This window comes from Zosterops lateralis (assembly GCF_965231275.1).
Source record: "Zosterops lateralis genome assembly, chromosome: 2".
In the NCBI taxonomy this organism is placed as follows: Eukaryota; Metazoa; Chordata; class Aves; order Passeriformes; family Zosteropidae; genus Zosterops; species Zosterops lateralis.
In genome coordinates this window covers 86044755-86070390 of record NC_139763.1, presented here as the reverse complement: position 1 = coordinate 86070390, position 25636 = coordinate 86044755, and the positions used below count along the sequence as shown (strand labels likewise).

The 25636-nt window shown below is 39.4% G+C and overlaps 1 protein-coding gene across 1 annotated transcript in view; it reads right to left on the bottom strand.

Moving 5' to 3' along the window:
• TENM4 (teneurin transmembrane protein 4) overlaps positions 1 to 25636 on the bottom strand; it is a gene marked incomplete at its 5' end in the record, with an annotated part of 340098 nt that overhangs the window by 199494 nt on the left and 114968 nt on the right. Inside the window, 3 exons of the mRNA XM_083855254.1 lie at positions 795 to 1030; positions 3095 to 3193; positions 8085 to 8337. Of these exons, the coding sequence (XP_083711380.1) occupies positions 795 to 1030; positions 3095 to 3193; positions 8085 to 8337 (588 nt within the window). The remainder of the gene's footprint in view (positions 1 to 794; positions 1031 to 3094; positions 3194 to 8084; positions 8338 to 25636) is intronic.

The window sequence follows — 25636 nt, the reverse complement described above, 5'->3', positions numbered from 1 at the left end:
ATTTATAACACAAATATCAAACAGAACTGAAGAAAAAGTAATGGTAACATTCCAACTTGACAAGCTTAAAAATACAATTTTCACTTCTAGCAGTTCATTTACTTTTGCAACATACACCAAGAACATTGACAAGCCTCATAAACCAAAGAAATTCAGATCATGCACAGTTCAAGAAAAACCCACTGTTCTTCTACCCAAGGATGCAAATTTCACCAGCACCATCTACTCTAGAAAGGCTCTGCTGAACCACAATCTCAGCCCAGTCCTTCTCCATCCTCCTGGTCACCCCATGAACTCCAATATCATTAGTTAAATGTCACTTAAATGGGTGTGTCACCAAATGATAGGATTAAATAAAATTTTTGTGGGTCAGGATCTTGGTTCTGACCCTGTCCCATCAAAGTCAACACTGACAGACCTGGACATGACCTGGGATTGGGACACGGACTTCACCCACCTGTTTTAATGGGATGCTTAGAGAAAACCTGGTGGCTTTTCCTCACTCCAGGTATACTTTCCTCTGCAGAATATAAACAGTCCATGATATTGAAGGGAGTATAACTCCCTCATATGACTCATGTTTTACTAAGCCCTTCTGGCTTTATGACAGGTGTTAAACACCCTACCACAACACTGCAACACAAACAAGTCAACAGATGCCTTATTTCCCCATCACTTTGTACCACAGTCTTGACCCTCTGTTTCCCAAACATCAGCAGTACGGGGGGCGGGGAGGGGGGAGGTTTGTAGAGAAATGAAATAAAAAGAAGAAAAACAAACAGCAACAAGCTTACCTATGAAATAGGCCAGCAGGATCACCAGCGTGACTGAGATGACAATGGCACTCAGGGCAGCACATTTCCAGTTACAGTACTTATAGGGTTTCTTCAGGTTAAAGGCAGGCCTAGAAAAGGTACTTCTGGGAAGGGGCCTAGGGGGAGGTGAGTACACAGTGCTGGACGTCAGGGGATATCCCGGCGACGTTGTACAAAAAAGGGGAGAAGTGCCTCCAGGTTTGAACAGGAAGTGCCTGAGGGAAAAAAGACCAACAGCAAGTGACTCCTCACACAAATCGATGCTGAGTGAGGTGTGGGGTGGGAGAATGGCGACTGCTGCCAGGACGAGGAAAGCAGCTCCACACAATGCTGGCTACGGACATGGACGGCATGCACAAAAGAGAAGAATAAAAATCAAAGGCAAGTCACACAGAGTAAAAGAAAACAAAACCAAACAAAAAAAATCACAGTGCCAACAATGCCACAGAGAACTCTTCAAGGGCAGGAGTCCCCTCTGTGGAAGAGCTGGCGTTAGAGTGAGATGAAAACCCCAAGCACAGCTACGACAGACTGGTGGCACGGGCAGAACTGGGAGCCTGCTCGCACTCCCACAGAATTGCCCTACGGAGGCTGAAGAGGAGTGGAGGTCAGATTAAAGAAGGGAGGGCTTTTATCAATTTATTGATCACTGCATGAGAGCGTTTTTTTGTGTGGCATCGGTGAATGGAGATGGGGAAAAAGAGCTTAAGCCATTCCATAGCATCCAAATTGTCACAGAGGGGAAAATTCACACTGTCCCCATACAGCAAATTTAAGTGTCAGACAATGCGTGGCTAAAAGCATCAAAGTCCTGTGTACTGCCAGTGGGGAGAGGCACCTGCTTCCACAAAGCAGTCCAGAATACCTTGGATTGAAGCCTACCTTTAAAAAAGTGTGAGTTACTGTCAAAGGCAACAGCATTTCCTGTCCAGTGACACATTGGGAGGCACCGTATTTTGCCCATTATGACAAACGCAGCCCATGAGCACCTAAGGTGAGACTCATGGAAATCAGCACAAAAACAACACACTGAAGCCCATGAGTTTCTGAAATGAAATGTCCCAATGGAACTTCTGTCCACGGGAATACTAAATGAAAAACCTGATTTCAGCGGGACATCATGCTGCAAAAGGCATTCAGATTCTGGGAATGAAACCTGGGAAATGGAGTGGACTAATCTATTACCATGCTTCTGTAAAACAAAAATGCAGCTGGTGAGGACTGAGAAACAGCCCCAATGCTCTTTGCGCATTCTGCCATGGCTTATGGGGTCAGATTTGCAGCCAGAATAAATGCAATCAGCATGGATTCATGGGAGTCAGTCAAGCCAGTGGCTAATACCAGATGAAGAGGTGACTCTATTCTATTTTCCCCACGAAGTTACTTGTGCAGCCACAGGGGGAAGCGTCACATGTGGAAACATCACAGTGCAGAAAAGCCACCAATTCATGCAGTATAATGCAACACATAATTATCCAAAATAGGTGTCTGTAATACTACAGCCATGATTCTATTGGTACTCTAAGCATGACTCCTGAGCATTAGAGAAAGATCCTTTATTTCTACTAATGCTCTACATTAAAAAAAAAAATAAAATACACTAAGTCAGATACTATCCTGTTTTTCAAAAGTATTTCTTTAGAAAGAGATGTATCTGTTCTCAGCAAACAGGCACTTGCAGTGTTCAAGTACACCAATAAGCTCTTGTGTGAATGATGGGTACCAAATTATGAGCTGTCAACACAAGATTCAACAGTTTTGGCTGCAAGGATCAAATTAAAAATCCATTTTAACTTAAAAGTTAAGTGATCAAAATTTGTGTAAAGATGCCAATATGGGTGGTTAAGTCAAATGCCAAGGCTTGGCTTACATACACCACTAGCAGACACTTGTCAGATAAGATATGTGGAAGACAATAGTTTAATAATCAAGTATTGGGCTGTCAGCATAATAAAGGTTTCAGATTTTTATGAAAACTAAATTAATTTTAGTTAATATGGGAGTGGAAATTGCTGTAGGTACTTCTTACAAATGTAATGACTTTCAAAACAATAAGGACATAAAAAGCAAATGGCATGCAGTGGCTCACTAGCATATTAATTGCCATTAATATGTACAGGACATAATGCTCTGAGCCCCAGAAATTAATTTTTTAAAGCCATTTTGGAAGAGGTCAGCAATGGTGTTGCCCTTAAACATCACTGATATGACCAAATGCTTTCATGCAAGGATCATAACGACTGTACAGTAAACAGGAAGACCACATAAGTGTCACATACCCATCATTGTAAGCACCGTCATGTCGGGAGGAGGTGAGAATGTCCATCTCAATGAGGTTGTCCTGCAATGTCTCTAGGAATGTCTGCTTTGCTATGTTTCTACATACATATGGAAACATGAATGAAGCCAGTGAGTCATGCATATATGAAGTGTGATCTTATAAACCACAATGGTTATAGTGCAGTTGTGCATGGAATTAGAATGATGGACCATATATTTATATGTATAAGATGCTACACATATACATATATAGCTTTTAAAAATGTTCACTTCTTTATATATACACTATATATATGCATATACACACATATAAGCACACACGCCCATGTGCATGTATCGAAAAAGTTGATGTCTTTGTTCATTGCACATTATTTATCGCCAGTGACACATGAGACCTTCTGAACTCCTGTATGCAAAGGACCAGATTCCAATCCAGCTCAGCTGTAATCTGGTTATACTCCTGCATCTGTGTTACTGTAATTCCAAAAAGACACAGCACAGTATCTATATCGCACTGTGGCCAGTACCTTGGTAGCACTCTTGCACCTAACTTTCTTAAGGATTTCCAGCAAAAATCTATCTTAATTTAAAGTCCTTTAGTTTAGTTTCAGTTTTGGATTTGAGAACTTTTTAGTTTCCAATTTGATTAATTTATTTTTCTTAGTGGAATAATAACTCACTATATAGAATAAAACGTAAATTTTGCTCAATATCAGTATTCCAAATGCAAATCTCTTGGTGATAAGCAGATAGAAGCTAGAAACAGTTTAAGCTGTAACCCAAATTCTAACACCTGAGTATTTGCTATAATCTGGATAATACAGGCAATACGCAAGAGATTTAGGGCCTACACATGCAAATGCTTGGGACTGACCCTGCACACAGCAGCAGCATTTTGCAGTATTTGTCCTCCCAGCATGTTCTTTTATAGGTTACATTTTGACCTATAAACGCTAAACTGCTTTGTACTTTTTTGTGGAGAATAACAGGAACATAAAGAATTAACTCAGAGGCACAGCTGGGAATAAACTATGTCTTTCTCACCTTTGGGCTTGTTTCTCAAGACTTGGCAAAAGAACATTCTTCCCATGTTTTTTAAAACAAAATACAATCCTCATTTTGCCCATGTCTGTTTTCAGCATCAAAACTGAATCTAAGGCTGAATAGTGAATAAATCCTCTGGCAAAAACTAGCAGAAGAAACATAACAGCATTGTGACACTTTATCACTTATGCAGGATTAAGAGCCTAGAGACTGTAAGTGACATGAACTCAAACAAGAATTCCTGTCAAAGAAACTGGATTCAGGTAACATGCTAAACCAAGAGAAACCAGCACTGTCACATTATACAAACCTTGATACTGTTTCTTCTCTAAAATGTTCTCAAACCTAATTTTCATTTCTATGTCCTCCTCCTCTTCCTGCTGCTAACGCCAGCACTTGTTTAGTTCAACTCCCTGCTCTTGGAAGCCTTTGGGCTGCTTTGACAGAATAGATCTACTCCTTGATTTGAATGAAAGTGAAGTGACTCCTATTCATAGTTTTGGAGTAAAGTGGATCAACATGCACGAGCTGTGTGCCATAGCACTTGAGGTATGAATCCATCCCCAAGTGTTCCTGGCTTCCTCACATTCCCTGGGAATGCAGGAAAAATTGGATGTTGGGTTCAATGCAAAAAAAAGCAGCATATGTGCATGCACTAAGCATTTAATGGGTAAGAGGCAAGGCACCTAGCAACACACCAATAAATCAATAAAATTCATCGGTAGTTAAAATCCATGTCAAATTGGTTCCATGAATTTCAGTTGTGGATTGTCAATAAAACAGGAAAGGGGAGGGTTACATAATCTTGTAATGTATGCATTTGTAACAGAGAGGTTGCTGGGTCACCTGAGAGACTGATGTTTGACTGTCCTCCTCATGGAAGGCTCACAAGTCTGCACCTTTGGAGATTACCTGTAAATTGCTGGCTAGCTACAAAACACTCTACTTTCTCATTAGCAGGAGTGGTGGCAGAAATCTGACCTTACATGATTACCACATGAAATTTCTTGGGAGTGGAAGTCTCCTGAAAACTGTTGGTTTGTCAACTAAATGTCCATCTAGTTGGCATTTATTTGCTCCTACAAGGTCAAATGTAAAGGAACAGAAAGGAGGCCACAGAAGAAGGAAGACTGAGGATATGGGGGGAACTCACTTACCTGTCAGGAGTGACTGCTGAGCAAAGATCTTCTCATCACAACCTTGATAATACATGGCTTTTAAAGCAACAAAAAAGGGAGCAGACAGGAAAAGAAAGAGGAGAAAGGAGAAACAGAGAAAAGGGAGTAAAGGGAAACTAATGAAAAGGAGGGAGAGAAGAAGAGGGGCTCTTCCTCTTGCAACATATAAAATTCTCAGATATGCTTATCCTGTCAGTTGTATATTTGTGCGGCACATCTCTGCTTGCCCTTGCATTATGGCTGGGAAACTTCCAGGAAGTGACAAACCAGTCTGAATTTCCAGTTCTGAAAATTGCCTGGAGTCCATGGCAGTCAAAATCAAGCCACTTCAAACTCTGGTTAAATTCTGTAACTGCAGGCACATTCCACAGCCTGTGACAATCCTTCTTTAAAAGAGGCAGCTTTTTTCTTCTTGTGTTCTCTCTCTCTTGACTAATATGGGATTAAAAAAATATAAACCAATGGAAATACAATTCCATTTTCGACATGAAATTCAAATGTCTTTATTCTTGGATTAATGTCTCTTGGCCAGGATTTGTATTTCTACATATTGGACATTTTATTCTTATAGGTGATGGTCTTATTTTTTGGTTCTAAAAATCTTTGCAGTGGAGAAGACGGGGAAGATCAGTCTCATGGAAGAGGCTGAATGGGGCATCCAAGTTGGCTAAACAGCTCTGAAGCCTGGTCTTTTATGTCTACACAATTCCCACTGAAGGAAATAGAAGACCTCTGTGTGCCTGAAGAGCTGACTGTCAGAGTGGAGATTAGTCACAGATATACTGATCATCGATGCAGCTCAGCCTCCTTTCTTTATGACACCATTATAACACATTTTATTTTCTTAATTTTGTACAAGTAAAGGAACAGTCAGTAGAGTTCATTTGCTGTTGGCACAAAATTACATATTCCAACATATTTATTGTCAAAAGGAATTGGGTGAGATTACACTATTTCACTATTTCAACCAGTGTGTCAAAAGCCTCACCATCAGTCTTGAAATTACCTGTTTCCTATCAAATTAATAAAATGGTTAGACTGAGGACCAAGTACAAATGTGACTGATCTGTGATGCTAGTGAAATCATCAAATGATGCAGAAAGAGCTCTTCATGCAGGTGGACCTACAACTGCCAGTCTGATTAACAGCAATGATGTGACCAATCCAGCCTGCAACAAGAGCAGTCTGCTTCAGATCTTGAAAAATTTTCATCCACAGTGATTTCACAGAGAAGAAATGAGGACAGCCCTTATGGTTTTGCACTACTAAAACAGTGTATTATCTCTTCTACAAAGAATTCACTACCTGGCTAGTAAAAAGCACAGGGCTTCCTTCAGAATTATAGAGGATTATCACAAAAGATCTGCAGGAGTGGGGCCTAAGTATTTTTTAATGTCATTTTAATAAGAAGTATCACATAAAACTCAATGCTTTGGTATTTGTGCTTGAGAATTACTAACACAATATAATTACTGAAACTGTTGCCAAATCACACTTGCATTACTTGCTTATAATTTTGTCTTAATCTTTTGGATCCAGCTTCTTAGTTGAATCTTTATAATCAAGCAGTCACAGAGAAATTAATTATCTTTAAATGCCACAAAATGTGATATTGAGGTTGTTTTTGAAGTTTCAGAGGGCCAGCAGATATAGTTCATTCTCAAAAGATTGACAGATGTGCTCATTTTTCTTAGCAGAAGTTGGCAAAACCGGGTACAATTTGTCCCATGATACAGCTACAGCTACTGCTGCTCTCAATGAGATTCCTACAGGCAGTGAGTGATGTGACAAACTTGGGCTCTGTCTCAGTTTTCAGTTACGGTATGATTTTTGCTGTCTAAAATCTTGTTGGTTTGAGAAGGTTAGACAAGTGAAGGAACAAACACAGTTGAGCAAGTGTACCATGTTTTAGGCTTGGAAGACTTCTCTGCAGACTGAAAAAGACACCATGTATGGGAGCTAACGACTCCAGCCTCCCCAGTGGTTGCTCGTTAGCAAAGGAAATGGTGAAGCAAAACCTCTGGAGAAAGCAACTGGGACTGCAAGTAGATGCGCTCACCAGCAGATAGGAGGACTGAGGCTGAGGGAGTGTGACAACTCTTTTTTCCAGAACTTACGCAGAACCTGAACAAAGCTATGAACTAGAACAACTTGGTACACCCTTGTCACACCCTTCAGGTGTTGCATAGGTGGAAAAGAATTTGAGAGCTAAATGGAAGCACCATTAAATAACTGATGCTGGGCTATTCAGTGTTTCATGCTTGCTGGAATAATGCTGAAAAAGGCAGCAGCTGACCTTTCCTCATTAGGTGAAACAAAATTAACCTTTCTTGAATTATGTACTATGAAAGTACTGCTTGATGAGGCACAGCTACAAGGCCAAATCTTTTCAATATACTGACTGATTCCAGTTTTTTAAATAGGATATTGATTTATCCTACCACATAAGAAGAACAGACATTAAAGGAAAATAAAAGAAAGAAAACCAAGAGCATTTTAATCTATGATCTTGATTCCAATTTTAAATGAGGAAAGTAACCTTATGAGCACTTGTTAAAGACCACATTTTTAGTTTATGAAAGAAGAGCAATTTCCTCTTCTCCTAGTCCAAATAAAAAGACACAAGGAATAATAAATACAACGCAAAATGCATAAGTCAAACACCAGTTCACAAACTAGGTGGCTGGCTATGCAGATGTGTGTATTTTCCATAACATCCTGAGCACACACAGTCAGAACATTGTTACTGCTAAGGAAAATGACCTACCTTGTCTCCAGTGGGATGTTACTGTTGAGTAACCAGTTGTCCTGGGCATGGGCTGGCTCTTGAGTAGTAGCTGGTTGTTCTCCAGAGAGAGAGTGGTCTGTAGGAGCTGGGCTAGGGTTACTGCGTGGAGTGAAGTTCCCTCTGTTCAGGGAATTGATGGAGGCTGCATGATGCTGATTTGGGGTGTGAGCGTGTGATATTGGAGGAGGTGGAGTTCGAAGTCTTGAATGATTTTGAATATTCGAAGGATGATCTGAAACATAAGTACAACAGTTCTAAGGTTCATGATTTCAGTAGTTCCATACTAATTACTTCATTTATGTACAGACAACGCTAAAAAGTATGAAGGCTGGGGTGCCACATATCCAAAATGAAACTCAAAAGCATAACACAACCTTGTTTCATATGTTCTAATGACACAGCATTGATTCCTGAGCCAGCTAGAAAAATAGTTCAGTCTCGTGCACAAAAGTTATGAAAGCTTAAAGCACTGCAGAAAGGCTGTCCTGACAGCCAAGTTAACTCCGATGAACAACTGCAGGTTGCAAACCGCAATCTATCTGTGGCACTGATTTGTGACAAAGCATGAAAAATACAGCCAGGCTGGATAGATAACACGTTAGAGCCAGTTTATGATGGATATACAGCTCCCAGAGAAGTTTGTTCTGCCCGTTTTGCCCGAGAACTTTCAATAGTTAAGTCAACATGAAGACTGAGAATACATTTAATCATACACTGAGTTTAGGGGAAGCCATAAAAAAATGTCAGGGTTATACAATTTAACAAAACCCAGTAGTTTGTACTGTTATAAATGTATTCAAACTGAATAAAAAATGTATGTGGCATAAAATCTGAGGTGTCAGGAAAAGGGAAGAACATACAGTGAAGAAAGATGTAAATAGATCAGTGATATGGCTACTCTGAGTAAAACTCAAAGTATTTCTTAGCCAAGAGACTGAAGAACGCAGACTGAGGAAGACAAACAGGAAAGATGAACCTAGTACTGATTATATCTGTATTTTTACTTTTTTACCTAACCATAAAGCATTTTTTTTATGTTTTTTTTTGAAATTAAGAAAAATAAAGTATTTGATGAAACTGGAGGGAGATTGACATTTCAGCACACTGCATATGAGAAACAGGACACATATATCTCTCTGCTTTTAGTGGGCTCATGCCTAAAAGTCATTAATATTGTGCACTGAAACAGATTTCCCAGAGAGGCTGTGGAGTCTCCCTCACTGGAGATATTTGAGAACTGTCTGGATACTATGATGTGCAATGTGCTCTGGGATGACCCTGCTGGAGCAGGAAGTTTGTACTAGATCACCCACTGTGGTCTCTTCCAACTTCACTCATTCTGCGATTCTGTACTACACAATACTTCTGTGATATCTGAAAAGAATGTCTATAAAGAAAGTCTATCCTATTAATCTAATATTTACCGGACTTCTGTATATGAGAAATTAACAATCATTTCTCTAATTACAGACCTCAGTACTGAACAAACTGTATGTAGTTGTAAATTACGATGAATGGTATCAGACATTTAATGATACTTTTGAAATTTGGATTAGGACTTGGATTTAGGAGAGGAACAGAAAAAGCATTCACAGGATCTCTGTAGCTTCTCGGATAGTTAAACACATTAGATAAAACATGGATATATGTGAGAGACAGCCATCCTGCCCCTCCTCACACTGCCTCATCAATAACTATGGCTGATTATAGCAGAACCTTATGGTGCTTGAGGTGGTCTAGGAAAAAAAAAAAAAATTGTTAATTACAGGAGTGCAGTTATTCTGACTGAACATATATTTACCTCTGGCTTTGTCAGGTTAGACCTGTAAATAGGGGTATATAGTCCATAGGAAGAACTTAGTAGTTTTAGGGTCCTAATCCATTTTACCTTAAACCCCCAGAAAGGTCAGACACATAGCTACCGGTCTCTCTATTTTACATCAGTACAAAAGAAAACAACAAGTGCAAGAAGAGGTCTGTACTGATCATCTACATTTGGACAGACAGACTTTTCATGGGAATCTAAGGAACTATTAAAAAAATCTAACTTTGCAAAGCTTAACCTAACTTTAAAAAGCCCTATAATTCCAACAACACTGGCCTCTGACTTGCACATCAACCAGAAAATTAAAGGGAAGAGCAATGAGCATGGACTGCATCGACAAGAAATATCAGAACTAAACCAGCTCTGACCTCAGCTCTGCAGCACTCTTGGACTGGATATTACTGGGAACTGTTTAGTTGAAGTCCTGACCACTGAGAAAATAAAAACAACAGTGAAGGAATTCTACTCCTGGTTTAGTTAAATTAATCACTCTTCTACTCAAGAGACAGGAATCAAGATAGGAACAGAGTATTAAATCCAGCTGAAGGAGATGAACACCAATAGAGGGCTTCCAACTTTAGGGCTGTCAGTCAATGACCATTAGTAAGAACTTAATTCAGCCCAGAGAAAATGACTTGTCTATTTAGGAGAAAAAGACCAGAGGTTTCCAACACTAGCTATTCAAGTTTTCAGCATAGCTCATGCCTGAGATGAACACTCTGCAATCTACAAAGGGGCTAAATGGGTGGATCTTGGAATAAGCAATAGGCCTTCTGTAAGTTCTTCTGCTATTGGTTGACTTTTCCTTCTGGAGGCACCATTTTCACATTGTGAGTCAGAGCCTGTTTTCAAAGATCTGTTATGTAAATTCCAATTTACACCATATTATTACAGACACATTGCAGATGCTATTATGGATAATGTTTTCGAATCAAGTAAAAATGTGTTATTTTCATTCTCTATTTTCATATCCTCCGTGACTTCTTTGCTAAGTAAAGACAGCACATCTATCTCACTCTGCTCCATGTGATTTTTCACAGGATTTTATAGCTTGTATTTCGGTTGTTCCTGACATTTAGCTAGCTTTTCCTTCCAGAATGTTTTTATTCCATTCATATACAATTTCTGAACACTTATGTGATGTCTGAGCACTGAATTTAAAATACCTTAACTAGAATTAGTAATTATTTGCCTTACCTTATGATACTTTTTCTTTTATTGTCTTCTTCTCAAATTAGGGAACATTAGAAATAAGGTATAGACAGAAGCACAAGCCAGGAAATCTTCCTACTGAAAATTACTGCAGCTGTGCAGGATTTTCTTGATAGAAACAAAACCTGTTAAGGTTCTTACCCTCTGCTGTGACCAAAGCTCCTATGGGGTTTGCAATGGATCATGAAAGCCACAAAAAGAATAATAATAATAATAATAATAATAATAATAATAATAATAAAAAAAATACATATTTATGTATGTATAAAAATCTTTTTTGCTTTCCTAAAATATGAGCTGTCCCTTATTTGAGTATGATTGGAGAAGCTGCAGATGCCCCACTGCTGGAAGTGTTCAAGGACAGACTGGAAGGAGCTTTGAGCAACCCAGTCTAGTAAAAGGTGTCCCTGCCCGTGGTAGAGGGTTGGAACTGAAGGGTCTTTAAGGTTGTTTCCAATCCAAACCTGTGATTCTATGATTATTAACTAGATCCACAATGTTTGAGTTATACAAACTGTGTGGCTGTATTTCCTCACAGGAAGGAGAACTTAATGCTGGCTGCAATGGCTCTCTTACACCATGTACATGTGGAGATCTTACTCAGTAGGAAGATGCTCAGATCATCAGATGTCTGTTATACAGAATTGCATTTTTACAGAATTGAATTTTTACAAATCCCACCACACAGGTGGGATAAAGGGGGAGTCTGATACATCTCTCTACATCTACCAGCAAGCCTTTACTGGGACAACAGCACCAGAGGAATTCAGAAGACTTTATAGAAGAGTAGGGCACCGTGGCCAGTGTGCAAATTGTACAAGATTCCCCAAGACATTTCATAACCAAGTACAAGATAGCTAAATGTGATTATTTGTAAGTTATCTTTGTTTACTCCCAAAGAGAGAATTTTCAACATTTTCCTTCCTGCAATTTTCCTCTTTGGTTTCTAAAAAGACACAGACTTTATCATTCCCTCTCTACTTGTTAGAATGAAAAACCTGACATCAGCTACTCAGAGGGATCAGCTGAGCTAACAAAATACCAAGGAGTAAACAAACACCTTGTAAAACACCTCTCTCCCACCCATCCAAATTTCTAATAGTCTCGGAGTCAGGCAAAACTGTTTAAGGGTTGATTTGTGCCTTGAACGGAGAACAGAAGAGACCTGTCAATAGCAAAGGAGTCTTAGACACCTGTCCCAGTCTTAGACACCAGGTGCCCATGAAAGAGCATCCAAGAGATAAAGTTCAATATTTCTAGAAGACAGGGTGGCAACTGTGGAAGTCTAAATAGACAGAACTTAAAGACCTCCTCATAAGCCTCATTTTCTCTAATGGGTACCCAAAGTGTATCTAACGTGTCTGTATTCAAATTTAAGGAAACTTTGGAAATCCGAATGCAAAAAACACTGATAGAAATCAAGTTGCTTTTATCTTGTGTTTTTTGTGGGTTTTTTTAAACTTGTTTTCTAGCATTAAAATGTCATTGAGAAACACTGGCTTGCTAACCACAGATAAACCTGAGCAGAAAGATAATACAGTTAATGAAGCTTGTACTTGGTACATATTAGAGAGCCTTGACAGAAGGCTGTGAATGAAGAGCTGAATAAATGTGAACCATAAAATATTACCAATGAGGAGCTAGTATGACAAAATTTCAATAAAAGGTCTGAACCTCATGTTCCTTTTCTCTCCCTTAATCTTTAATGAGTAGTACTGTTTTGAAATTAGTCTATGTAACAATTACACTTTCTGATTCATTAGGTTTTGGGATTGTGTTCAGGGCAAATGTGCTAACCTCTGAGTGAAAAATACATTCTCATTTTTTCCCCAGCTTATTCTGTTTCTCCACTCATTTGTCATTTGTACATCTGCTCACATTCAGACAGACTGATGCCTAACTGGTGTCTGGATTAGGTACAGGAAATATTTCTCTTTACTCATTGTATATATTGCCAGGTGGAATGAATCACTCCGTGCTCCCTTGGACTTCAGCTCCACAGCAGCTGGATGACGAACTTGCTAGTGTGACTTTGGGCAATCCTACTTGTGCCCACTCAAAAGGACAAACACCCCCAGCCCCTATCCTGCCACTCCTTGCAGAGGAAACAATTTCTGTTTTTTTTTTTTTAACTATGTACTCTGCATTCAGGTGACAGAACAGCAAAGAGCCTTGCTTCAGCTACAGGACTCACTTCAATCTGCTGCAGATGTACATGCACAACACTTGGACCAGCCAGCTGAAATCACCTTCAAGGGGCTCCCTGTCCTGTTGGGTGCCACTGGGTATGGGAGCTGGGGTGCTTCTCTCATGAATCTGATGAGGCCCTTAAGGTCAGGTGGACTAGGAAAAACTGAACTGGATCTTTCCCATCACCTTTGTAGGGGGCACAGGGAGTTTGCTATTGAAAGTGAGACTGCTTGCCAGAAACAGATTCCCTATCAGACATATACCAAGCCAATGATGGTGCCTGCAAAATGAAAAGTGCGCAGAATATTTAATCCCCAATTTGGCAGACAATGAAAAAATATTAGGAGGAAAACGAAAGCGGGAGGACCTGCCTGCTTGAAGGGTACCTTTGATGTGGCTTTTGATGGCAGCCAGGACAAATCACAGACCCAGTTTTTCTTCTATATGCAGACAGTCCAGCCAAATGGGCAAAATCTAAACTGAGCTAAAGCAGTGTGCAAAGGTACCTCCTTTGTAAGCTGGTCCATCCCATGGCTGGCACTGATATTCTGCAACCTAGAGGAGAATTTCCTCCTTCAAGGAATGTCAGACAACAGCGTCTGTCTCCATAGGACAGTCCAGAGGAAACCACTGCACAGGAGGGTGAAAAGGGATGGAGTGAAATAGGTCACTCAGAAGTCAGATGATTTATCTGAGCAGAGATAAAGTGTTTTCAGAAGTGTTTTCCCTCACTGACACTTAAAAACTAGAATCAGGATTACAACTTGAGTGACTGTATCTCTCCTTAAGACGTACATCCACTGAATTTCACTTAAGACTAGCTTCTCCTACTATCAAGTGGAGTGTTTTCAACAGACTGTGAAACATCTCTTTTCCTGTAGCAACACCTCGTGTCCCTGGTTTTCAAAATGACACTGAAACATAAAAGAAAAGCAAAGTGCTGATGTGTAATCTCCAGTAAGTAACAAAACAACAACAGGACAGCTACCTTGATGTTTTTTCCTCTGTTTAAAGTAACAGAATAGGGAGCTGCTGATCCATTAAGGACTCTCACCAGAGAAAAGCACAGTCCTCATCATGCAGTTGGAATCATCAGTGTCTGTGTCCTGGTTCTAGGGAGTATTCTGGTTCAGAGTCTTTTTTAAGCTGAACTCCTTGAGCTGCAATCTTCATAGCCTTGTATCTCACCTGTAGTTTATGATGCCACGTGCATAAACACACAACTGACTGTGGATGACAAAAGCCTAAAGACAAGTTTTCCTATGCAACTTTGGTGAAGTCGTTTGTTCAGAAAAAGCCACAAACACTGGAAACTACTTACTAGAAGAGCATCAGCTATACAGGTGTAAAAAGTTTTGAGTATCCCTCTAAATGTGCAACTTGAACACTGAATTTGCAATAGTATGTGCTACAAAGAGGGGGCACCAAAAAAAGCTGCAGAATATAAAACCTGCAGTGTATTTTCATGACAACACTACCCAGTGTCCCTATGAATGTTTCCAGGCACTGTCCATAGCTATTTTAGGTATTGCTAGTAAAAGCTACACATACCAGAACCAGTGCAGAAAGACTTGGTAAGTATCAAAAATCTAAACTTGACTTGCAGTAGTACACCACGAGCAAAAGAGGCAATCATTCTTCATCTCACAAACTGACCATAACAAATCTTCATCTTTCAAACTGACCATAACAAGTAGCAAGTGGAAATGAGAGACCTCAAAATCAGGCAGCAGATAAAATGGCACTTTCTTACTGACTGACAAGACTAGACTTTACAAATTTATTAAGACCTCATTCTGAAACATTACCAAGTCCCAGCTGTACTTAAGAAACTTCATTTGTTTAGATCAATTACATCAAAAATCAGGTCCATTTAGATGCTATCTGTGCATGTGTAAAAAGAGTTGAAGCTCCCCTCCAGCTGCACAGATCAACACTGCATTGGCTTTACTGTTTACAGAAAACCGTGGGTGCACCAAATCAAGTAAAAAAAGGCCATCTCCTCTGTATTTTGTTCATCAAATGTGTACATTACATGCAAACTTTCCTCTCAAGTGCCAAAGTGCCTTTGCAAAAGCAAGATATTGACTTCTGGGTTTGAAATCAATTTTTTGTTTGATGCTGGGCTGTCAAGCTTTGCCTATACATAGTCAGCAGGAGCTCTTGGTGGTTGTTTTTCCATCAGTATGCATCTGACTGGATTGAATGCCCTACAAGTAATGGTTTTAAAATGGTCCAGGCCACCATCAAAGGATGATATGCAGACTTCTAACTCATAATGCTCATTACTCAATAAAAGAGAGTCACAATCTAATAAAATCAAGGGAGCGAATTACTGTTTAGACTCTGACAGTTTATAAAGAATTATTGTCTTTAGCACACAGGAAAGTGGAAAAAACCCAGAGTATCTGGAAGAGTGTAAATTCAAATAACATATTTAAGTTTTGAAATAATTTATAGGAAACACAGGAAAGCAACTTCTACAGTGCTCAGCTAAGCAAATTTTCCTGCTGCCCTGGAGACTCTGAATTTTCTGCTGGACTTACTGAAAAGGAACATCTTTAACTACTCTGATACCACACACTGGAGGCAATAGCAGCCTTTGAAGTCTCAAGCTGTTGAACTACTGGCCTTTCTAGTCTAAGCACATAAAAAACCAAATAAACAATGCTTCATTAGAGCTCCTTTCCTCTCAAAAATGCCCCAAACATAAAAACTGACCATGAGCCTCACTGCTCAGGTGAGATGCTGCAGTCAACCACACCGTGTTCTCAGCCCCTCAGGTCTGGGTTCTACTGTTTGGAAACCCATAACTGCTACTCTCCTAATTTTCAGGAGGATGCTCAAAGGAGTTTGCTGTGCCATTCTGACAGCACTGATAGCTCCTGTAAGCTCCCTTCCAGCTAAATGACTGAGGATAACCCACCTGCAGTGCATCTTAGCAGGGTACAGCACCTTAATGTGAGGCAAGAAAATCCACTAGCCTGGAGCGAAGGAGCCACATCCGTGATCTGATTGCGAGTTGCTACAAATTACACTCATTGAACGTCTCTAAACACGTGTGTCTAAAACTTCAAAACCTACCTCCTGAAGAACTGGGATCCTGCAGCTTTCTCTTTTCTAAGTAAGAGATGTATGAAGTCAGTACTTCTGAAGCTATGTGCCTTCTTTGAAGCATTAGAAAGGTGTATTCAATTCTCCATGTTTTCCATATTACATATGAACCCTAAAGCTCATTTTTAGTCACCCAGGATACGCCAGTAGCTGTGGTTTAGCCAACTATGCCACTTAGATGATTGCTAGTCTCCTGTCTGAAATGTCCAACTTGCACAGACTTGGCAAAAGCAGCTGGGTGCCATCCCTTATGCATAAAAGGCCTGGAGAAATGGAAAAAAATCTGATTTGCTGCCCCCTCCACTGCATATTTAACAAACACAGTGTTATTACATGAAAGATTGCTCATCTTTAAAGAAATGGAGTGCATTTCTCTGATGTCTGCAGTTTATTGACTTGAGGCCCCAAGGAACTCTTTGATACAGAGAGAGTTTTGCTCATTTCCCTCCATACACTCTCTCATGTGTCTGCTTTGTGATCCTTTCATACAGTAACATATGGAGACAAATACATATATATATATATATATATATATACATGAAACAGATAACCACCCAGTTCACCCTTGTGCAAACCAAACCAGACACGATTACCTGTATAGTTACACAAGTGAATTTCTGAACTGCTTGTGTAAAGCGGTTCCTGAAACAAAAGTACATCAGCAAAAGGTGCCTCTGGCTGCTGTAATAGCCAATAAACTCATGATTTTGCCAGCACAGCTCTCAGATATTGTTGGCTTTATGTTTTTTCATATACCTATATTAGAAAAAGCTTTGAAATATAGACCTGATCTTTGTCTGTTTCTCCATAAAAATAAAATGAATGAACAGTCTCTATTTTGCTTACGCCCTTCAAAAATCTAATCTAAACTGCAGCACTGCTGTGACTTAACTGTACACAAACAGACAGGACTGACAGATCCCCAGTTCCATCAGCAGAGCTGACTATTAATAGCAGCTGAGTAAATAGTAGTATTTTTTACAATGTTGTTAGCCATGACAATCCAGAGCCCATCCTTTTGCAAATACAAAACACAAAATTCTATGCAGTTTGATCATGTGTCAGGATCAGGTAAGTGCTCAAAGTGGTCAGGGTGAAAGATTAATATCCTGCATTTTTTTTTTTTTTTTAATTTGCTGTATTTAATGTTAACTTGCAAGCTTTGGGCCTGGATTCCCACCTCAAATGGCACGTTAATTCCAGAGCCAACAGGGAGTTGTACAGCACAAACATCTGAGGTAGGGTTTTGTCCCTTTTTAGTTAATTTATTTATATGTCACCCAAGCTTGTGAATAAATAAGTCTCTGGAAACACACAATTCCAGTATTTCACAGCAATGTGCTTATGGAATGCAACGCCATGTAGTCCAGCACAATGCTAACAAGCATTAATGATTTTAATTATTCAGCCTTGAGAAAGAAATGGGGCGATTTCATGTTGGAAGCAACTGAAATAAACTAATTGAGTCTTTGCTGGCAAACAGGTTTTCTTCATGATTTGGAATCAACTTCTTTGCATGCTGCCCCCCAGGTGCTACTAAACAGAGGCACTGCAGAGTACAAAACTGGTGCTCCAGTTTTTCCTTTGTTACCCACTCCTTGCCCCCATCCTCCTTTTAATTTTTTCCTTCCTTTAAAGTTTTAACAAAGAAAATTCTATTAAACACCTCCAAAGCACAACATAAACTGGTGACAACTCCACCTGATAGCTGTGACTGACATGATGTCTGTCACAGGTATTAATACCTACATTCCCCCCATCCACCTCATACACAAAGCTGACTGACTTCCTTTGGTGAAAGCCATGGGTGCAGATGAGTGTAAAATCTCTGCACAGGTGGAAAACCTTATTCCCTTTGGCACAGGAATCTGATTTGTGAGAGCTGGGCTCCATGACCTTTCCCTTCAAGTTCTATTTGACATTCTTGGAAGCACTATGGCAGACAGCTGCACTCCAAGTAATTCTGAAACAGACATAAAACTTTTATATTTTTATTAACACTTGAAGAGGCCACTAAAAGAAAATCAAAACTATGAATCTGTCAAGACACCCCTCAGCAATCTGCACTTTGTTCACAAAAGCACCATGATGGAATGGCAGTGTAGTTTATCCAGCATGTATGGTTTTCTGACAATTCATAATGCCTCCATCCCTAAAAATCTCAGTACTAATTGATACAGGCCTTTTGAAAACACATCTGAGAGGTAATATTCATGATGAGTCTCATTTATGATTTCCTTTTTTGTTTTTTTTTTTTTTACTTCTACACTTTATATTATAAACCTGTAGCACTAAAATTACATCAAAAATCTAAATACACTAAACCTAAATATTATTAGATCATAACAGATAATTTATAGGTAATTTATACATGTTCTGATGTTAATTTTTCACTCTAATATTCTGGGTGTACCTTTGTATATCTCTCAGCCTTGTGACAGCTTAGCAAATGTGTACGAATGTATACTGTGCTACAGAGACAAAAAAAACCACATTATAGTTATCAGATTTTGATCTTTTCTTAATTTCTCCTCTTAACTTTTGTTTCCCTTCCATGAGCTATGGCCTTTACTTTCATCTTGGAAAATAGGCTAATTTAAAATGAATACATGAAAAGGCTTCTGGTAAAACAAAAAGACTGGTTTTGTCTTTTCTGCAAAAAAAGAAGCATCAAAACTATTACTTATAATCCTAGTGCTTATTGTGGTTTTCTTCAGTGCAGGGGAAACACAGAAAAGCCAGGCTACCGGGCCATTCAGCAGTTATTGTCATGTGCACAAGGCAGAAAAGGTTTGAGAGAGGCAGATCTATTTCTGCAAGTCATTCTTCATTGACATGAACTTACAAACTGTCCATGTGTGAAACTGTCACTGGATTATTACCGGTATCTCTACATATACCAAGAGAGAGATTTTCAGGTAACAGAAGTAAGGCATGAGCTCCCATTTCTGCCACTCAATAATATCTGTGGACTTGAAAAGTTCACCAGGAAAATTTTACAGTCAAGCCCCGAATTAGCAATATTAGTGCAGATCCCAGAGCCAGGTGCTGAGGTTCTTTAATAATGTTCTTTGGAAATACAGAGTCCTAGCACTGTCTGAAGTCCGATATAGCTGCAGATTCCCTCAGCATGTGGCAGTTCAGGAGAGTGACAGTGCCCTCAGATAACGCTTTGGCGCGAAGTGCGCGACTTTAAAGCACAGATTATCACGAAAGATGAGTTTTGTGAGGCTCTTTTCATTACTTCCTGTAAGTGCTCTTGACATTCTTTGAAGCAGTTTAGGAGAGCTTCCTAGGAAAAATGTCAAAATAAAGTAATAATTTTCTTATAATATTGTTCAACAAATGTGAGCATGGCATGGTTTAGAAAAGATCTGTGGCTTATGGAGACAGTGCAAACATGCACACATCTCTATATTATCAAGGGCTTTGGTGTGATCAAAACAATAAACAATAATTTCATATATGCACTGTCAGAGAACTAGAACAATTGTTCAGTGTAGAAAGGGGATTTTTTACGACTTCCTAGTATCCTGACAATATACATTTCAGCTATATATGAAATTTTGTTTCCAACATTGCTAGTTATTCTCTGAGCAAAACAATTTACACTGGCTTCATGCTGGAAACATTTGCTATAAAATTTATACCTCTTCTATCTCTTTTTAAACAGTACAAATGGAGTTCAGATTGCAGTTGTATTAAAATACTGCCTTGGTTTTTTAGGGACAATCTTGTTAAAGCTAGTTTAGTCTGCCACCGGCACTAACTGGCATGGCTCCAGGAGGATGACAAATTATTTTGGTTTAATTAAACAGATGATCATTAAGATATATTTTATTCTGTAATTCACGAATTACATGTGATAAAGAGGGTTTATTTTTGTTCCCTTCAAAGTCCCAGAGCCTCCTCAACCCTCTAGATGAATGACGTAGAGTTTGGAATGGACCCATCACAAACCACAAGTTGTAAATTAAACAGTGGGATGAATAACTGGCTACAGGGTTTTACAAATGCTAACAGAACACATCCTATTCAGTCTACTGTGAAGGAACTTCTTCCAAAAATACATTTCTGAAGCAGAAGTAAAACTACTTAATAGCACAATTTAAATTAATAATTACTGGATATTTTAAACTTTCAGGCTTAAATTTCACTGAATTTGTTTATGCATTGGACTTTGTATTGCTCACTTTTAAGCTAAAGCACTTCACATATTTACCAAAACTACAAAACTACAGGAAATAATCATTTAACTCATCACTGAATGGCCACCATGCCTGCCAAAAGAACAAGACAGCTGCTGCATGAAGGATGAAGTCCTGACTCCACTGAAAACAACTCTCAAATGCTAAGACTTTAGTAAGGTTGGAATTTTACAACTCATTTTCTGAAAAAAATCCTTAATACTTGAGGGTAACTTTAACAGTGGAAACCAGGCAGAGCTTTTTTCAGTTCCAGTAATCAAACCATGACAAGGACAGATCTGTGTCTGCTGTTATGAACCCAGCAGCCTACTTCCCTGCCAGCGTAGCCATTTGGAAAGAAACGTGCAGAGCTCCCACAGAGATCCTTGATCTGCCCTTGATCTGCAGCAAAATTCTTGTATTGTCAATACTCACCTTGATCTGCAACGTAACGCTTGATGTCAGCAGCAGTTTTGTGCACAGTATGGGCAGTATCTGGCTCCTAAAGAAAGTTTTAGATGCTGGGGATGCATTGACATTAGCCTGCATTTGATACCTCACTGAAGAAAAACTAATGAGCAGGGTTTGTGGATACAGTGAGTGAGGGAAATGCAACTGCAGCCAGAAACTAGCCAGAAAAATTACAAATTAAGCCAGAGGAGAGCAAGAGTAAGGCAGGGAAATATTAGCCCTGAAGAAGGATCACTGATGGACCAGATTGTCTTCATCTCCTCTACTGCTTTTCTTCTAAATTATCAACTTTCATCTGGACCATCCCTGATCTTCCCCCATCAATCAAATCTGAAATTCACAATCTCTGCTAAGCTCTCCTTAAAACCAGATCTCATAAGCCATAAAAACCAGGAGGGCTGCATGTAGGTGCTCTAATTTCCCTGCATCCCTCTCCTACCCAGTCCAACCTGTATCTACTGGAAGAGTCACAGTGAAAGCACCAGACTGCTCCCTCAAGTGAACCCACAGACCCAATCAACTCTCTTGGGATCTTCAGGGCCAAGAGGTGGCCTGACCTCATAGAAAAACTCTAGGCAGCAGAGAACGTACACTCTCCATTTCTTTAAATTCACAGTTGACAGCTGCAAACCCCTCAAGCTTCTGTGTAATTACAAGTGTTTATTGGAGGAGTAAAGTGATAGTCTCCCTATTTGGTTCATAGTGCTTTTAAAATAATCTATCTGGTATACACTGGGAACCAGAAACACAAATAATAATTTTTATTGCATAGCAACTTTCATCCTGGATTTTTACAGTAATTTACAGCATTAATTAGTTAAGAGCATCTGATAACAGGACTCCATATTAGATGATTATGGCTATAATTAAAGGTATTGAATGATGAAAGGAACAGAGCTCAATTTGTACACGGAAATAGTGAACTCTGAAGTAATGAAAACAAAGTTGAGCACAAAGATTTGTGACTAAGCACACATGACCATATGTATTTCATTTCTCAATCCTCCCTCCATCTAGGAATTTGTATGTTTTAGCTGCCCTGCTGGCTGCTGACAAAAGGAATGGACATTGGTGTGATTCTCCTTATCTTTCCTTTCACAAAGGTGTCAATTTCCACAAAACTTGTAGGAATTTGGTATCTTTGGTATCTTTAAGACCTCTGCTCCCCATTAAGCAGCCAAAACTGGTTGACAGCTTAAAAATACAGGTAACAGGGAGTGCAGTTATTTAGACCTTATTTTCTTAGGAAATAGTTAAAAATGGAGGCAAGTGCATTCGGGTGACAAATAGAGATTGTATCATGAATTACAAAACAACCTTTAACAAGTCAGCCAAAATGATTGCTCTTACTTAGTCACACATATGCAGATGGTCTTCTTCATGTAAAAGGCTACCTCCATCCTGAAGATTTCAAGGGCATTCTGGTTTAGTGGAAGGTGTGCCTGCCCATGGCAGAGGAGCTGGAGCTCAATTATCATTAGGGTTTCTACAAATCCAAACCATTCTGTGATTCTATGATTTATGTTGAGAAAAAGAAAGTAGTGACAATCATCTTTTTGTCTTGAAGGAAGCTCCACTTTTTTTAGGAATCAGTATAAAAGCTCCAGTGAAATGAGACATCACCTAAATGTACTTCGGTGCATAAAAGAACCTTCCTTCTTTTCTCCCTATCAAAGATTTAAGATCTTTTTAAGATAAATCACAGAAAGACAGCACCCATGATGAGGGACTTGTTCAATGAAATGGCCTCCTCATAATGATAAAAGGTGTCAAAATTGTGGATGACACACTGAGAGTCATCCAAACTGCAGGGAGGGGTGTATCCTCTGTATGCATACTACAGTCACCCAAGTTTTCAGTAGCTCTACACTTCGCAGTCCAGTGGGAATCAAAAGGTTTTGAAATTTTTTCCTTTATTCAAAGTGCGCATCCCACCATGGGTAATTAGCTGCTCAGAATTGAAGGATGGCCTATTAATAACACTTGTACCCAAAGAGATCAAGAGAATCTTTGTAACTTCCTCTCCAGGAACATCCTTCCTTGGAGACCACTATCTCTAGCAAATCAAGCAGTGATCCATGAACAAGTATGGACAGTATTTCTACCTCTTAGCTGACTTGGAGTTGTTGATAAATACCCTGCTGACTCCACAAGGGTTTGTACCTGTGAAGCATGCCAAACAAACAGGTATGAAAGCAAAAAGAAGGCTCCGGTTGGCATGGAACAGCATTGTGGCTCAAACAGCTGATCTTCAGAAAAAGATCAGCTATTAGAGCTGTGAAAGGTTGACCAGAAACTCAGCAACTGGCACAACAAAGGGAACAGAGTGGTTTTCTGCTGGAAAATTAGCAGACTCCGTCTCGGTAGTGATCTGAACAGCCTTTCATAAGCTTTCATCTGCTGTACATTTCCGACACAGAAACACAGAGTGTTCCAAGTAGTGGTGTGCAAGTGTATAGGCTGCCTGACTGACCTGGTGGCAAATACACTCACCTGGACAAGAGATGGCTTCTGAGGGGTCAGTGCCACAACAGCTGGTGTCTGGTGTGGGGTGCGGTGCCGCACTGGTACCTGCTGCTCAGATCTCAGAGCCAGAAGCAACTGTGGTTTAGTTCTGAGCCAGGGTCAGAGTTATGCCAATGTGATTCTTCACAGATCTAACAAAAACACAGCTTGAGCCACAGACACCTTTGATCAGCAGCAAGAAGGAGAATTGTGCTCTTTTACGCAGAAAAATCCCAGGGGGGACACTTAGGTTGTTTTTTATTCTAGTAGCTGTGAAGACTTCTCTATACATGCACACACCATGTTCTTATGCTTTTCTTTAAGCACATGGCCCTGGCATTTTGAAGGCCTGCCCAGATACTGCTCTGATACAATTTATAGAGGCAACACTCTAGGCTGGACAAGATACAACTGGAAGGAACATTACAGAAAGATGTAAAGAGGGAGGAAAGTGATGTGGGTGGAGCACCTAAAACCTGCCAGGGATCCTGCACGAAATATTCTAAACCAGTAGGAGTGCACAAAACCATCAGGCAAAATTTGTGCCAAAACGTAAGATATTATCAATCAAGCGTCTGCTTCTACACCAACATCCAGAGAAGATGTAGGGTTTGTTTTTTATTTTTAGTTTCAAATACTGATTTATTCTATGTGTACTCCCACTAGGCTCAGGTTTATGAAACAAATACCCTGACTGGTGGAGAAGTTTAAACACATGGAGTAGTCATGTTCTCATCTTTTGGCATACTATTTCCTTTTTCTAATATATGTTACTAAACTTGTCAAGAAGACTCTCTTGGCAAATCAGAATGAATGCAAAGGAGCAGTCAACAACACATATAGCTCACAAATCTTTGTACCTATCCTCCCAGTGACTAGAAGCACATTCAGGTTTAGACAGAATATCCCCAAGGATTAACACCTATAAATATATTTAAAAAACTCAGTAAAAACATGAAGTGTGAAGTAAGCACTTCATCAAAAGCTTATTTTGGTTTCCAACAAATAAGAAAATTAAAACTCCTGATGCCCACATGAGTCTGTATGACTGGATCTTTCTTCATAGATAAAATTATTCATGGCATATTAGAGCTTGTCAGTCTGTTTAACTAGAAAAAAAAAGAAGACATATCTGTCCTAGGGGAGATCTAAACAACTTCATTATGAAAGCTGTGAGGGAGTTACAACACATTAGGAAGAACAAATGCAGTATGCAGTGGTTTTTCAGCTCTTTCTACACCATTGACTTACCAGAGGAAAGTACGACTAATTACACCTACTTGCATTGATTATTTTTTTTTTTTTCTTCAGGATGGATTACCTTGTCCTCCCCTACATCTAATGATCTAAATTAGAACGAAACAGCAATGTGATGGAGGTTGGAAGTTATCTTGAAAGAAAGACATCAAACATGACATTTTTTAAAAAAGTCCTCTTGCTTTATTAACTGCCCTTCCAAAATAGGCTAAGGTTCAAGTGATGTGATTTAGCAAATACTACAGTGGTATAATATACCACACATTACAGGAAATGCCAGATGTATTTCTTGTGGCTATATAACTTCAGTGATCCAGATCTGGATCAGATTTGATCCTGTTTACACCAATGTAAATCCAAGCTAAATTCCACTGAAGCCAGGGAATTAGTTAGATCAGAATCTAGTTCACTAAATCATACATTATTCCATTCTTAGGCAAACTCTTCTTATCTGTCTCCTCCTTTTCCTCTTACAGACCCTCCAATTGTGATGCAAGGACCATGAGGATCATCTAAATGAAACTCATATGCTATGGGTCATAGAATATCTCCCCATCGTTTCTACATCAGACCCAGTCCTTTGCAACTGTGGTAGAAAAGATCAAACATTTCTACCGATTTTTGTTTGTTTTTCATTTGTACTATTCCTGTGAGAACTCAGTAATTAGGAAACAATTGCCATGGTAACATATTACACCCATATCTGATCATAATTAAATCAGTGCCAAAATTTCTATCAGGTTGTTCTGATCAGTCAACCTCTCCTCTTA